The 13,221-nt window shown below is 42.8% G+C and overlaps 1 protein-coding gene across 1 annotated transcript in view; it reads left to right on the forward strand.

Moving 5' to 3' along the window:
• Positions 1 to 13,221, forward strand: part of AGBL1 (AGBL carboxypeptidase 1) — an 837,843-nt gene that overhangs the window by 52,305 nt on the left and 772,317 nt on the right. The window contains exons 2-3 of the mRNA XM_009429779.4: positions 9,963 to 10,026; positions 11,659 to 11,805. Coding sequence (XP_009428054.3) covers positions 9,963 to 10,026; positions 11,659 to 11,805 — 211 coding nt within the window. The remainder of the gene's footprint in view (positions 1 to 9,962; positions 10,027 to 11,658; positions 11,806 to 13,221) is intronic.

Raw genomic sequence — 13,221 nt, forward strand, 5'->3', positions numbered from 1 at the left:
TTGGGGTAGGGAAGACCATTACCCACTACTTTAAAGAGTACCCGAGTAGTGGAGTACCCACAAGATAACAGGAGTCCCTGAAACAGAGGCGCAAAGACAGCAGGGTCAAATCATTCCTGCTTCATAATTCTGCTTTAGACTAGCTTGCTGAGAATGAGCTGGGTAGAGGACAAGGAAAAGGGCATCTTCCCAGTGTTTTTGGAATGAAGGTGACTTGTAGAGGCAGGGAGGAGCCTCCCTGTCCTGAATGCTCTTAATTGTCCATGTATGTTTTGGAGGTGGTGGATTCAGAGGGGATGAAGGTAGCAAGTGGCAGCTGCTGGTTGAAGGAAGAAGGCGGCAACCCATTTCCTTGACTACGGTGTGAGCCTTGGGTGGTAGACACCTGGAAGTGTTATTTACTTGCTATGTTTAGAATCCTTTTAGAAAAGCTGAAAACAGTTCGCCACTTCCTTTCAGAAATCCTTAATTCTAACCTGCAAGTTTTGTGCTATAATTTGTCAACTGTGCTTGGGAAAGACTTCATAGACTTCCTAGAAATAGAGATGGAGCCTGCTTTTCAATCAGCATCACTTAAAAGAAAACAGAGAACCTTTTAGGCATGTGAGGTTGTTGATTGCTATCATTATTATGATGACCGGAGACTTTGCAATTTATAGAGAGACCACGAACGTGCCGGGCATTGTTGACAAAGCACAGGATTCAAAATTATTTCTGCCCAGAGGATGCAATCTCACCCTCTTGAGATGTTTTGTTTATTTTTTTTCTCTCTCCTTAAGAGTATTCTGCTAAATTGGGAACATTGTGATCCTGGTGGAAAATTGATCTCATAAGATGTATCTCAAAGGATCTTCAGACCTATTTTTAGATTATTCACGTTTTGTCTGTCATGGCCATCGCCTATTTATTTATCAACATTTTATTGAGCATTTAGTGTGACCCAGGCAGTAAGCTAAGCATTTCTACATTTATTATGGTATTTCTAACCCAACTGTCCGTGAGTTAGGTACAAGTATTAGTCCAATAATGTGGGTGAGGAAATTGGGTGTTACAGAGGTTATGGAAATTAGCCTAAAGTTGATCTGAATTAAACTTACATTTTTAACCCCTTCTCTTCTGTCTTTCTCTCCCTGTCTCCCTCTACCTCTCTCTTTCTGTGCCTCAGCCTCACTAGCCTTCTGAATGTCCCTCAACTTTGCCATAGGACTTTGCATACTAGCCTCTTTTGCCCTGAGCATTTTTCTTTTCCATTTTCTGCTAGTTTACTTTTGTTTATCTTTCAGCTCTCAGCTTAAGTGTTACTTCTTAAGGGATCCTTTTCTGATTCACATCAAATAACTCTATTTTATGCTCACATGTCACAATAAACCCGGCACCTATTCCCAGTTGCACTTTTATATCTGGGTGACTCTACACAATACATCCCTCCCCAACTAACTTCGAAGCTTTGTAAGAACAAGGACTGTCTGTATACATGCTATCTATGTATTTGTAGCACCTAGCGCAGTGCCTGGTACATAGTAAATGCTCAACAAACATCTACCAAATAAATGAAAAACAGACTACATTCTATCTTTACCTTGTTCTAGACCGTGAATACCCTTTTTACCGAGGAGGATCATTGATATCCTTGACAATTCATTATATAATACTCAATGTATGGTTGGGACATTTGTCAAATTCTGGGGCTGGAGAACTCTCAGCAAAGATCTTGGTGAGGTTGTTTTCACGGTTCCATCTAAGATACTCCAGTCAGAAAATAGTATATGCCGTTTATTTTTTTTATTTTGTTTTATTTTATATCTTAACATTTTGTTACAAAACCACGTTACCTACCACCCAGCTTCTGTAGTGATAGCAAATGTCTTTCTTATATGTCTTCACTATTTCCATGCCAACCCCCATCATTACTGAAACAAATATCATAGTTATTCAGCCCATAGTCTTCTAAAACACTTCTTTCTTATGAACCCATTTCAACCTCGCCAGGAAATGTTTTCCTTCAACTTAGACTAAATTTCTAATCATGCAGTTTCTGCCTGTTCGTTCTTGTGTGAAGACAGAGAGCGGCTGGTCACTATTTTTGGTGTTACATAACCATTTTTAGTAATTGAAGTTTGTGATTAGTGCTCCCTTCAGTCATTCATTAACAACTTCAAATTTAAGAAAGTCTTTTATTTAACCAGTGGACCATCTCTAGTGAGTGTTCAAACTGCATGACTGGAAGAACAAATTTATTTTTGGCAATATGGTTTTCTTGGGCTATGAGCTGTGTCCTGAGCTCTTGGCTCATGAGTTTGGAAAGGTTCTGTCTTATTCTTTAGAGTCTAAGAAATAGAATGTTATGGGCTTGTTCTTTCAATCTGGCAGGGCATAAGCACTCTATTTCTGTGAGATCAGGGGCACTACTCAAAGTGCGATGGGATGGACTGTTTTTTTCCCAGTCTAGTAAAATTGGATCTAGACTTGTGGAGAAAATTGAGAGGGGGACTACAGGATCCTTTCTTCCCCTTCACTTTAAGACTGTGATGGATCAATGGTGTCTTTTTTTTTTTTTTTTTTGAGATGGCGTCTCACTCTGTCGCCCAGGCTGGAGTGCAGTGGTGTGATCTCGGCTCACTGTAACGTCTGCCACCCAGGTTCAAATGACTCTTCTTCCTCAGCCTCCTGAGTAGCTAGGATTACAGGCACGTGCCACTATGCCCAGTTAATTTTTTTAATTTTTAGTAGAGATGGGGTTTCACCATGTTGGCCAGGATGGTCTCGATCTCCTGACCTCATGATCTGCCTGCCTCAGCCTCCCAAAGTGCTGGGATTACAGGTGTAAGCCACTGTGCCAGCCAATGGTGCCTATTTTTTTTTTAACAGTGTTTGACTGCTATGTTTTGAATATGATTTGTTTGCCCCTACCAAGTCACATGTTGAGATCTGAACCCCAATGTTGGAGTTGGGGCCTGATGGGGCGCTGGGGCCTTGCACAGAGTAGGCATTCAGGAAACTACGGAATGAGAGGTGTTTGGATCGTAGGGGCAGATCCCTCATGAATGGCTGAGTGCCACTGTGACAGGAGTGGGTGAGTTCTCACTCTTGTTTCCCACGTGAGCTGGTGGTTGAAAAGGCCTGGCACTTCCCTTCCTTCTCTCACTTCCTCGCTTACCCTGTGATCTGCACATGCAGGCTCCTCTTGCCTCGTACCATGAGCAGAAATAGCCTGACACTTTCACGAAAAGCAGATGCTGGGGCCATTCTTCTTGTACAGCCTGTAGAATGTGAGCCAAATAAACTTCTTTTCTTTATAAATTACCCAATCTCAAGCTTTAAAAAATAACAACACAAAAGACAGACTAAAACACTGACACATAGTTGGCACTCTATATTTGCTTGCTCAGTTGCTAGATTGACAGAAAAATTGAGCTGTGCACCTTGTAAACTTCTGTAACAATGTTCTCACTGAGATGGACTTTACATCCTGGCATCGAGAACAGAATGGCAAGGCTCTGTCGATTGCATATTAAGTCTGAATCCCACTTCATATCATTCCATAGTTCCCTGAATGCCTACTGTGTGAAAGACCCCATGCTAGGATCAGGGGAGGGCAAGAGGAATGAGTCAAAAATCTTTCTCTAGAGGAGCTCACAGTCTAAAGTGAGTGTGGGAGATTAAAAGTGGCTGAAAATTCTTTTCTACTCCTCCAGTTGAGGGGTAGAGTCTAACTCCCCTCCCCTTGAATTTGGACTAGCGTCCAGATTGATTTGATTAATCAATAGAATGTGGCAGAAGTGATGTTTGGCCTTCTGAGGCTAAGACAAAAGAAGCCTTGCAACTTTCACCCGGTTCATGTGGAATACTTGATCTGGGGGAAGCCAGCTGCCATGGAAGAGGTCCAGTTACCTTAAGACTATTATGCTGAAAAAGACATATGTGGGCATTCTGGTCACTAGTCCAGGTGTGCCCAGTCTTCTAGCTATACCTGTCAAGGTGCCAGATGTGATTGAAACCAACATAGACCCTCCAGTCTAGTGCATCTGCCAGTAGAGTGGCACTCAGTGACCTCAGTTAATACCATGGGAAGCAGTAGAATCTCCCAGCCAAGTTCTGGCCAAATTTACCTACCCACAAAATCCACAGCTAGAATTAAAAGGCCATTGTTCTAAGGCATTAAGTTTTGGGATAGTTTGTTACCCCTACAATAGACAGTGAGAACAGAGATATAAGAAAATAACCAGCATCAAGTAAGAACTTTAATAAAAGGTATGTACAAAGTGTTGTTGGACAATGAATTAGAACAAATAATTCTGTTCTTGGAGAGGCCAGGCCACCACAGTGCCTCACTTGGTGGGGCACCAATCATGTTGTAGTCTTTGTGAACAGCAGCCCTGGAGTTGTGCAGAGCCCAACATGAGCAGACATATGTGGCAACTGTGGGTAATGGGGGCTGGGAAGGCAGGTTAGCTGGGAAAACCATAAAGAAAAGGAACTGGAGCTGAGAATTAACATATGCTACAAAGAGTGGGGAGAAATGATGCTTAAGCCTGCATCAGCATGAGCCCAGACTTGAGAGCAGAGGTACCCATGATACTCTTGGTACATAATAACTGGTTCTGTATCATTGGCATGGAGTGTTGGGGTAGGAGGAGTGGCTGCAGCTGAGCCTCCAAAGGCAGAGTGACGTAAAGGGCATCACTTTCATACTGTGGTGAGGAGCTGGGAGGAGGAAGGCAACAGGCAGACATAGAAGATTTTAAAGCAGGGAGTGACACATTCAAAACAGTAGTTGAGAAAATTGCAGTTCAAAACCCCACAGACTATGAAAGACACTGTTCTTCCAACTCCAACTCCCTGAGTCTCCCTGAAAGCTTGGTAGATACATTTTTTTTATAGGATTGTTTTCAACAACAGGGAATTACTCAATGTTTCATTTCAAAGGATCATTAAAGGAAAATCAAGGCACATCACATCGTGCCTTCTTTAACTGCTCATTTATTATTACTGTGGGTGAGATAACGGCTTTGTGTTATTCTCCTAAATAGTATAAAATATTTACTGGTAAATGTAGCAGTACATAAATTAATGCCAATTGAGATTATTTTTCTCCACTGATCGCCATAATTTTTACTTAAAGTAAAACCATTTGTGCTGCTCCATTCTGGCTCAGCGCTAAGTGAGGGCATTATGAACTGAACGTCTTTAGGACAACACTGTCTCTTAGTTTCTATGGGGTGGCAGGACCCTGTGGGTGAGCTGGCTCTCTGGTTTGTTTGTGAAACCAACTTCTTTCCTATTTTTCAAGACCACAGTACTTGGGAAGAGAGCATGTGGAGGTGTAAAATTTTCTTTTCTCTGTCACATCTGAATTTACTAAAAGTGGCTTTCGTAAGTAAGATATTCATTATTTCACTTAACTGGAAGCCCACATGTGGGGGGCTCCTTAGAGTTGATCTGGTGGCTTACCAGTCACCGAGGACCCAAAATTGTGTCTTCATACGGCAATGTCCAAACACAGGAAATATTTTTTGTGTTTTGTTTTAAATTTTTTTTTTTAACTTCTGGAGAAAAATTTTTTCCAAAATCTTGTAGGTATCCTCTCAGGTTTTCTATTTCTGATCTGGGTTCATATCCTCCTCTAAACCAACCACATGAAAGAGAAAAAGCTTAGAGGAGATGAACCATGGCCCATTCCCTGGGCAGGGGAGATGGACCCACATCCTCCATCAACACTCAACCACCCTGTATTTGAAGCAAATGGGGTTTTCTCAGAGGCAGCTCCGGGGGAATGACTGAAGTGTGTGCAGCATATGATGTTGGCCACAGGTCAAACCAATTTAATTGATTTGTATATTAAATGTTGATTTAATATATACCATATGCCCAGTTCTATATCCCTGTTGGCAGATAAAACAGAAGTATAGAAGACAATGCTTGTTCTCAGGGAGTATCAGTGGGCATTATAATAAAGCGGGCCATTCCTTAGCTTGAGAAATTAATAAAATATATGGATTATCTATTACAGCTCTTGAGGTGGGAATAGAGAGATGAATAAGACCTAGTTCTTGCCCACAAATAATGTGCAATTCCCTTCACCATCTGCTTTATTCAATCTGGTCATACTGCAGACAGATTCATCCCCCAGCCTCCCCATGCTCTGCCATGTTGCCCTCGGAACACACAGGGCTACATCACAGTGGGAACATTCTTTTCTCCCCTTTCAACTTGGTTTCTCAAGAGTCTCCCATCCAAGTACTAACCAGGCCCAACCCTGTTTAGCTTCTGAGAGGTTTCTCAAGAGTTATCATTCATGGATCTGGCTGGGTTCAATGTTTCTTTCCAGGATTCTCTCTACTTCTCCCAGTTTACCTTTGTCACAGCCCTTGCTGTCTTGGGTCCTGTCTGCCAGCTGTTCATCTCAGCCAGGCCTGGAGCCCTGTGAAGGAAGGTTGTGCTGTCATCCATTTTTATCCTCAGTGCCCAGCTTGGTGGCTGGAATGTAGATGATTCCCAATGAATGTTTGCGAGATGAATGCATGAATCATTGAATGAAAATAAATTATATCTGGACCTTTTATTCCCCTTTAATCAGTTTTTACCTTATTAGTTTTCTTCTTTCCCTTTTCTCCTTCCTCTTTTTCTCATCTCCTCATTTTCTCTCTTATTTTCCTTTTCCTTGCTCATGATTTATAATCAACTAATGACTTCAGCATTTTAAAAGTTACCCAACATTTGCACAGCCTTTCCAAAGGCTTTTATGCCCCTCCTCTTCATAGAAAGATGAGCTGGGCTACAGGTCTATCCAGAAATGTCAATGTTGATCAGGAAACCAATTCCGGAGACTTCATTTTCTTCTGTGAGACATCTTTGGGTCCATTTTCAAAGGGCTAGAGTCCTGAACATTCCCCCAAATAATAGATCAGTTGCTGGACAGCTCCTCGGTTCTTATTTCTAGTTTTTCATAGACTACGGAGGGAGAGGCACCCACATTGGTACACGTATATATCACAGTTGCTGGAGGATGGTGTGGACTTGGAGTTTCAGAGAATGATATCGTCTATTAACATTTAGTGCAGCTGTGATGACAGGCATTAGCAAAGCGTATGCCAAGACTGCCCCTGTTAGCCCAAAGCTCCCAGTGGAGAAGATGTTAGAGGAAATCCAAGTCTTTCTCCTGGGTAAGTGTCTAGGGATCCCTAGGAGACTCAGGAAGTCCACACTGTCTCTGAGTTCAGGGTTCTCTTCTGTATAACACCTCTGTTATACAGATAGAGTATCAAGCATTGCAGAGATCCCTTAGAGTTTTTTCATAATAGGATTTGGCACCACCCCGGGATTCTCTTGAGAAAAGGAGGAGTTCATTCTTGTCAGTCAGGGAAGTCTTTCCATCAGAACATTTTAGTGGATTTCTGTTTCTTGCCTCTGTGCTGTATTTAAAAATAAGCCGGCCGGGTGTGGTGGCTCATGCCTGTAATCCCTTTGGGAGGCTGAGGCAGGTGGATAACGAGGTCAGGAGATCGAGATCATCCTGGTTAACATGGTGGAAACTCGTCTCTTCTGAAAACACAATCAATCTCCTGGGTAAGTGTCTAGGGATCCCATCAAGTATCTAGGGATCCCTAGAGGTCTCATCCTTCTCAGAATAGGAGTTAGAAAGTTAAATTTTGATATCTTGTTCATCAATTAATTTACAAATCAAAATTAATTGAAAAAATACGTTAATTGATTTTTTTTTTTTTTTTTTTTAAAAACCAGGGCATTCGTTAGTTTAAGTGGGGCCCACCTGGGTGAGAGGGCCCAGCACCTAGAAGAAAGTGTTGGGTCTCTTGGTGGTGAAGTACCACTTGCACTGACAACGCAGGACCCAGTGGGGCAGCGGGAACTTGTTCTTGGAGTCGTGGAACTGCTTCACTGTGGGCCGGTGGCACTTGCTGGGGACAATCTCCTCCACCTTCATGATCTAAATGGGTGGGCGGGACATGATGTGGAGAGCCCCTGTCTGGGTAGCGCTGAGTGACAGCGCCCCTGGTGGTCAGGTCTTGGTATTCCCCGTGCATGTTGTGGGTGCCCCTCCCGGAGTCATAGCGCAGTCAGATGCCAAGTTCTTCACCCTCAGGGTGGTACTTCTCAAACACCCGCCCACAGGTGTTAATCAATTAGTTGATTTTTTCAATTAATTAATTTTGATTTGTAAAAATATTTATCTTGATTACTGTGGGTTTTTTTTTTTTTAATGCCCCTTAAATTTTGTGCTGAAGCAAGTGGCCCTGGCTGGGATTTTGAAGTCTGATTTTAACTCTTTAAGACCCTGGGGAGGCTTAAAGCTGGGACTGAAGAAAGTGTAGGCATCATGTGCCTTTGGTGATGTTGTTGGACTTCATGGCCTCCTTGGAGTTCTTTTTGGTTCAGTTTGGTTCCATTCAACAAATATTTGCCCACCCTTTATGAAAGACCCCTTGTGCCAGGTGCTGGAAAGATATATACACAAAACTTGATTTCTTCTTTAAATATCTTCATACCTAGTGGGGGTGGAGTGGGAAGCAAGATTATACCATGATACCAACACCATGTGGTAAGTGCAATGTCAGGGCTGAGCCCAGAGTGATGTGGAGATAGAAGGGACTCCAGACCCAGCTTGGGGGTTGGATGGGATCTCGTGGAGCTGGAGTGCACTTGAAGGATGAGCTGGCATTGACTAGGCTGAGAGGTAAGGAAAAGTGCTGCTGGAAGAGGGAAGAGTGTGATCAAAGTTACAGAGGCATGAAATGGCATGGTTTGAGCAGGAAACTCCAAGGGGTTCCGTGTTGATGAAGCATCTATTTCAGGCAGGGTGTTGTAATGAATAATGAAGCTGAAGACATAAGAAGGACAAGATCATAAAGAGCTTTGGAAATTCTATTAATGAGCTATGACTTTATCCTATATGTGATGGGGAATTATTGAGGCCTTTGAAGCAGATGAGGAGTATGAGTCTTATAAATGGGAAGATTAAGGCTTTGCCTTAAATAAAATACCCTCTCCTCCAAATATCTTACAGTGCAAAGAGCGCTGGCCTGATTTTGGGAGACTGGACTGAGTGGTACTTCTGGCCTTGCTGTATGTATTACTTCAGGAGACTCAGCAAGTCCACACTGTCTCTGAATTCAGGGTTCTCTTCTGTATAACAGAGGATAGAGTATCAAGCATTGCAGAGATCCTTTAGAGTTTTTTCATAATAGGATTTGGCACCACCCTGGGATTCTCTTGAGAAAAGGAGGAGTTCATTCTTGTCAGTCAGGGAAGTCTTTTCGTCAGAACATTTTAGTGGATTTCTGTTTCTTGCCTCTGTGCTGTATTGAAAAATAAGCCAGCCGGGTGTGGTGGCTCATGCCTGTAATCCCTTTGGGAGGCCGAGGCAGGCAGATAACGCGGTCAGGAGATTGAGACCATCCTAGCTAACACAGTGGAAACTTGTCTCTACTAAAAACACAAAAAACTAGCCAGGGGTGGTGGCACATGCCTGTAGCCCCAGTTACTTGGCAGGCTGAGGCAGAAGAACCGCTTGAACCCGGGAGGTGGAGGTTGCAGTGAGTGGAGATCGCACCACTGCACCCCCGCCTGGGCAATAGAGCAAGACTTCATCTTAAATAAAAATAAAAATAAGCCAAGCCTACTGAAATAACAGACCTGTGCTACTCTGGCCCACAAAGCCCCTTTTACTTCCTTGTTTTCTGTGTAAATCATTATTGCTTATTCTTTTGTTCATCTTGCTGATGTTACTACAAGATACGTCTGCAAAGACGAGTTCTGAAGACTAAATATGGAGGGAGGCACAGCCCCTGGGTCTCTTACCAAGTGAATCCCCTTGCCTGTCCTTTCGCTGTAGTTAATCTTTCTCCATGACAGGAAGTAGAGCTCTGCCATTCCATGTACATCCCTGATCATCCAACTCCTTCCTCTTGCATTCTTAAATATGGCTGCCTGTGTTCTCATTGCAGAGCTCCTCTGACAAGGAGTCCATCCTGACCATCCTCAAGGTCCTCGGAGATCTGCTTTCTGTTGGTGAGTAGGCCATGCCCTCATGCTTTCATATGGCGGATGTGGAGCCTGCTGGCTGTGATCTCTCCCAGGCACCTCTGTGACCTGGGGGTTTGCTCTTGCTTCAGTTTCCTGTGAGAGGCAGCATCACTAGCCCATCTTTTTTGTCTAAGGTTAATAAGACCCAAGTAACCTGGACTGTTTGTACTTGCACTCCTCAGTCTTCTCACCCGACACTGAGGAGGAAATTAGATTTAGTAGTAACCCTCCGTGGTTCTACCCCTCTTCTCGCTCTGCTCGCTTCCATTGTGACCTATTTAAGAGAGCTGAGTATCAGAAGCTGCTTTGGCTATTTGAAGTAGAGGCAGGAATATCAGGCAGAAGCTGAACTTGAAAGCATGTAAGCATCACGTTTTCAGAGATAAGATAACAGAGTTGACTACATTGGAATCAACTGGATTAACTGGAGCATGCTTCTATTCGCTCAAGTTCTTACTGAGATTTTTGAACATTCCAACATTCACTCAATTTGCATTTTTATGTATGCTTGCCTTCATTACTTTAGAAAGAAATATTAACACTGAACAGGCAATATCAGAAATAAATGACACTCCAGACCCATAGATCCTCAGGATTATGGTTTCAAGAGGAAGGGGCCCATCGTATTGGGGTCTTTCCATGGTTTGTGCTGCGTTCCACTGGCAGGATGACTTACATTTAGTCTTTCACGTGGGGCCTGTGTAAGTGAAGTCACTCGTCTTCTGGGATAGTGCTGTCTTACATTTGTCCAGAGGTGTCTGAAACTCTTAAGACAAAACCTTGAAGTTCTCCCTCTGATAAGGTGGTGATTACTTTGCCTCTTGCAGAGAATGCTACTTTTCATTAGGACAAAAAATCAGATGGTCGTCTTTGATAATGTACCACCCTGTTGGCCACCTTGGTTAAGTCAACTTTGCCCCGTGCATAGAGAGAATCAACCAAGGCCAAGTTGTAATGAAATCGTTGCTTTTGAGTTTGTCCTTGGGTAAGGTGGAGGAGATCCCTGTTCAAAATTGTACTTAGGTAGAAAGACCAATAGTTCGTCATAGCTCTAGACTGTCTTCAAAATTCCCTAGATAGGATGATTGGATGTTTCTTTCTCAAGGGACTACTGCAGTGGTTTCTGTAATTTTCTTCCATCAGTTTCTGAAGGCTAGCATCAGAAAATCATTATGCCATCAATACAATGATTCCAGATTAGGCCATCATCCCAATCCTTGTTACAGAAGATTCAAATGTATAGCAGAGGGATACTGATATTCTCTCTTCTAAGTATATGATTATTCAAAAGCCTATATGCATATTTACATACATGTACACACATGTATACATACATATACTGAATATTCAACAGAATCTCAGATAAGCTCTATTTATTACAGCTGTTGCAGCTGAACACAACTAGGTTCTTAAATATTCCACTATTTTCCCATTTCACAACCCTCTTCCCTTAACTGATAGTACAACTTTAACACAGGTTGCTTCAAGAACTACATAATTTTATGTAGTTGAAATGAACTAATTCTTGCTCTGTCTCTAGCTGGGAGGTCTGTCTTCTGCTCCAAGGAAAATGGGGATTATTACTTGTGGCTCAGCTTTCCTCTGGTTTCCCCTCAGGCACAGACCGGAGAATTCACTACATGATCAGCAAGGGTGGCAGTGAGGCTCTTCTGCAGACCCTGGTAGACATAGCGAGGACAGCTCCTCCAGACTATGACATCCTCCTGCCGCTCTTCCGGCTGCTGGCCAAAGTTGGCCTAAGAGGTACTCGTACTCCAAGACCTAAAGCTGACTGAAAAGGCACTTCTAGGGTTGTTATCATGAGTGCAATTTGGGAAGCTTTGGTGGAGTAGCACAGGGAGAAAGCGGCAGGGAGGTTCTGGACAACCTGATGGTGATGGCAGGACCAGCCCCATAGGAGAGGCCATTTTGTTGACTTTGATGTCAGCTCATCCAAGGTATGGTGCTCAGGACAGAGCCCAGAACAAACATGGGCTACATGGGGCATGGATAATATGGGGGAAAGGAGGGGAGATACTCCAATGAAGTTTTTAATTATTTTAAAAATAAATGGAACATGTCTAAAAGTTGCATCACAAGGTTGTGGAGAAAAAGGAACACTTATACACTGTTGGTGGGAGTATAAGTTAGTTCCACCATTGTGGAAAACAGTGTGGTGATTCCTCAAAGACCTAAAGACAGAAATACCATTCGATCCAGCAATCCCGTTACTGGGTATATATCCAAAGGAATAGAAATAATTCTATTATAAAGACACCTGCATGCATTTGTTCATTGCAGCACTATTCATAATTACAAAGACATGGACTCAACCTAAATGCCCATCTAGACTGGATAAAGAAAATGTGGTACACATACACTATGGAATACTATACAGCCATAAAAAAGAATGAGATCATATCCTTTGCAGGGACATGGGTGGAGCTGGAGGCCATTATCCTTAGCAAACTAAAGCAGAAACAGAAAACCAAATACCTCATGCTGTCACTTACAAGTGGGAGCTAAATGATGAGAACATATGGACACACAGAGGGGAACAACACACACTTGGGCCTGTCAGAGGATGGAGGGTAAGAGGAGGGAGAGGATTAGAAAAAATAACTAATTGGTACTAGGCTTAATACCTGGATGCTGAAATAATCTGTACAACAAACCCCCATGACACAAGTTTACCTATGTAACAAACCTGCACATTTACCCTTGAACTTAAAATAAAAGTTAAAAAAATAAAGTCTATTATATAAGTGTCCTAGTTTCCTAGAGCTGCCATAACGAATTGCCACAAACTGATTAGCTTAACATAACAGAAGACTGTTAGGAGGTCAGAAGTCCAAAATCAAGGTGTTGGCAGGGTTGGTTCCTTCTGGAGTCTCTGAGGGAGAATCGGTTCCATGCCCCTCTCCTCTGAGGGTTGCCAGAAATCCTTGGTGTTTCTTGGACTATAGATGCATCACTCCGATCTCTGCTTCCATCTTCACGTGGTGTTCTCCTCTGTATCATTTCCTCTTTGTGTAAGGACATCAGTCATAGGATTTAGGGCCCACTCTAATTTGTAATAAAATCTGCAAAGATTCTATTTCCCAAAAGAATAACATTCTGAGCTTCTGGGTGGACATGAATTTTTGGGGGCCACTATTCAATCCACTACAAGTCACACAG

The sequence above is a fragment of the Pan troglodytes genome, chromosome 16 (genome assembly GCF_028858775.2).
Source record: "Pan troglodytes isolate AG18354 chromosome 16, NHGRI_mPanTro3-v2.0_pri, whole genome shotgun sequence".
Lineage (NCBI taxonomy): Eukaryota > Metazoa > Chordata > Mammalia > Primates > Hominidae > Pan > Pan troglodytes.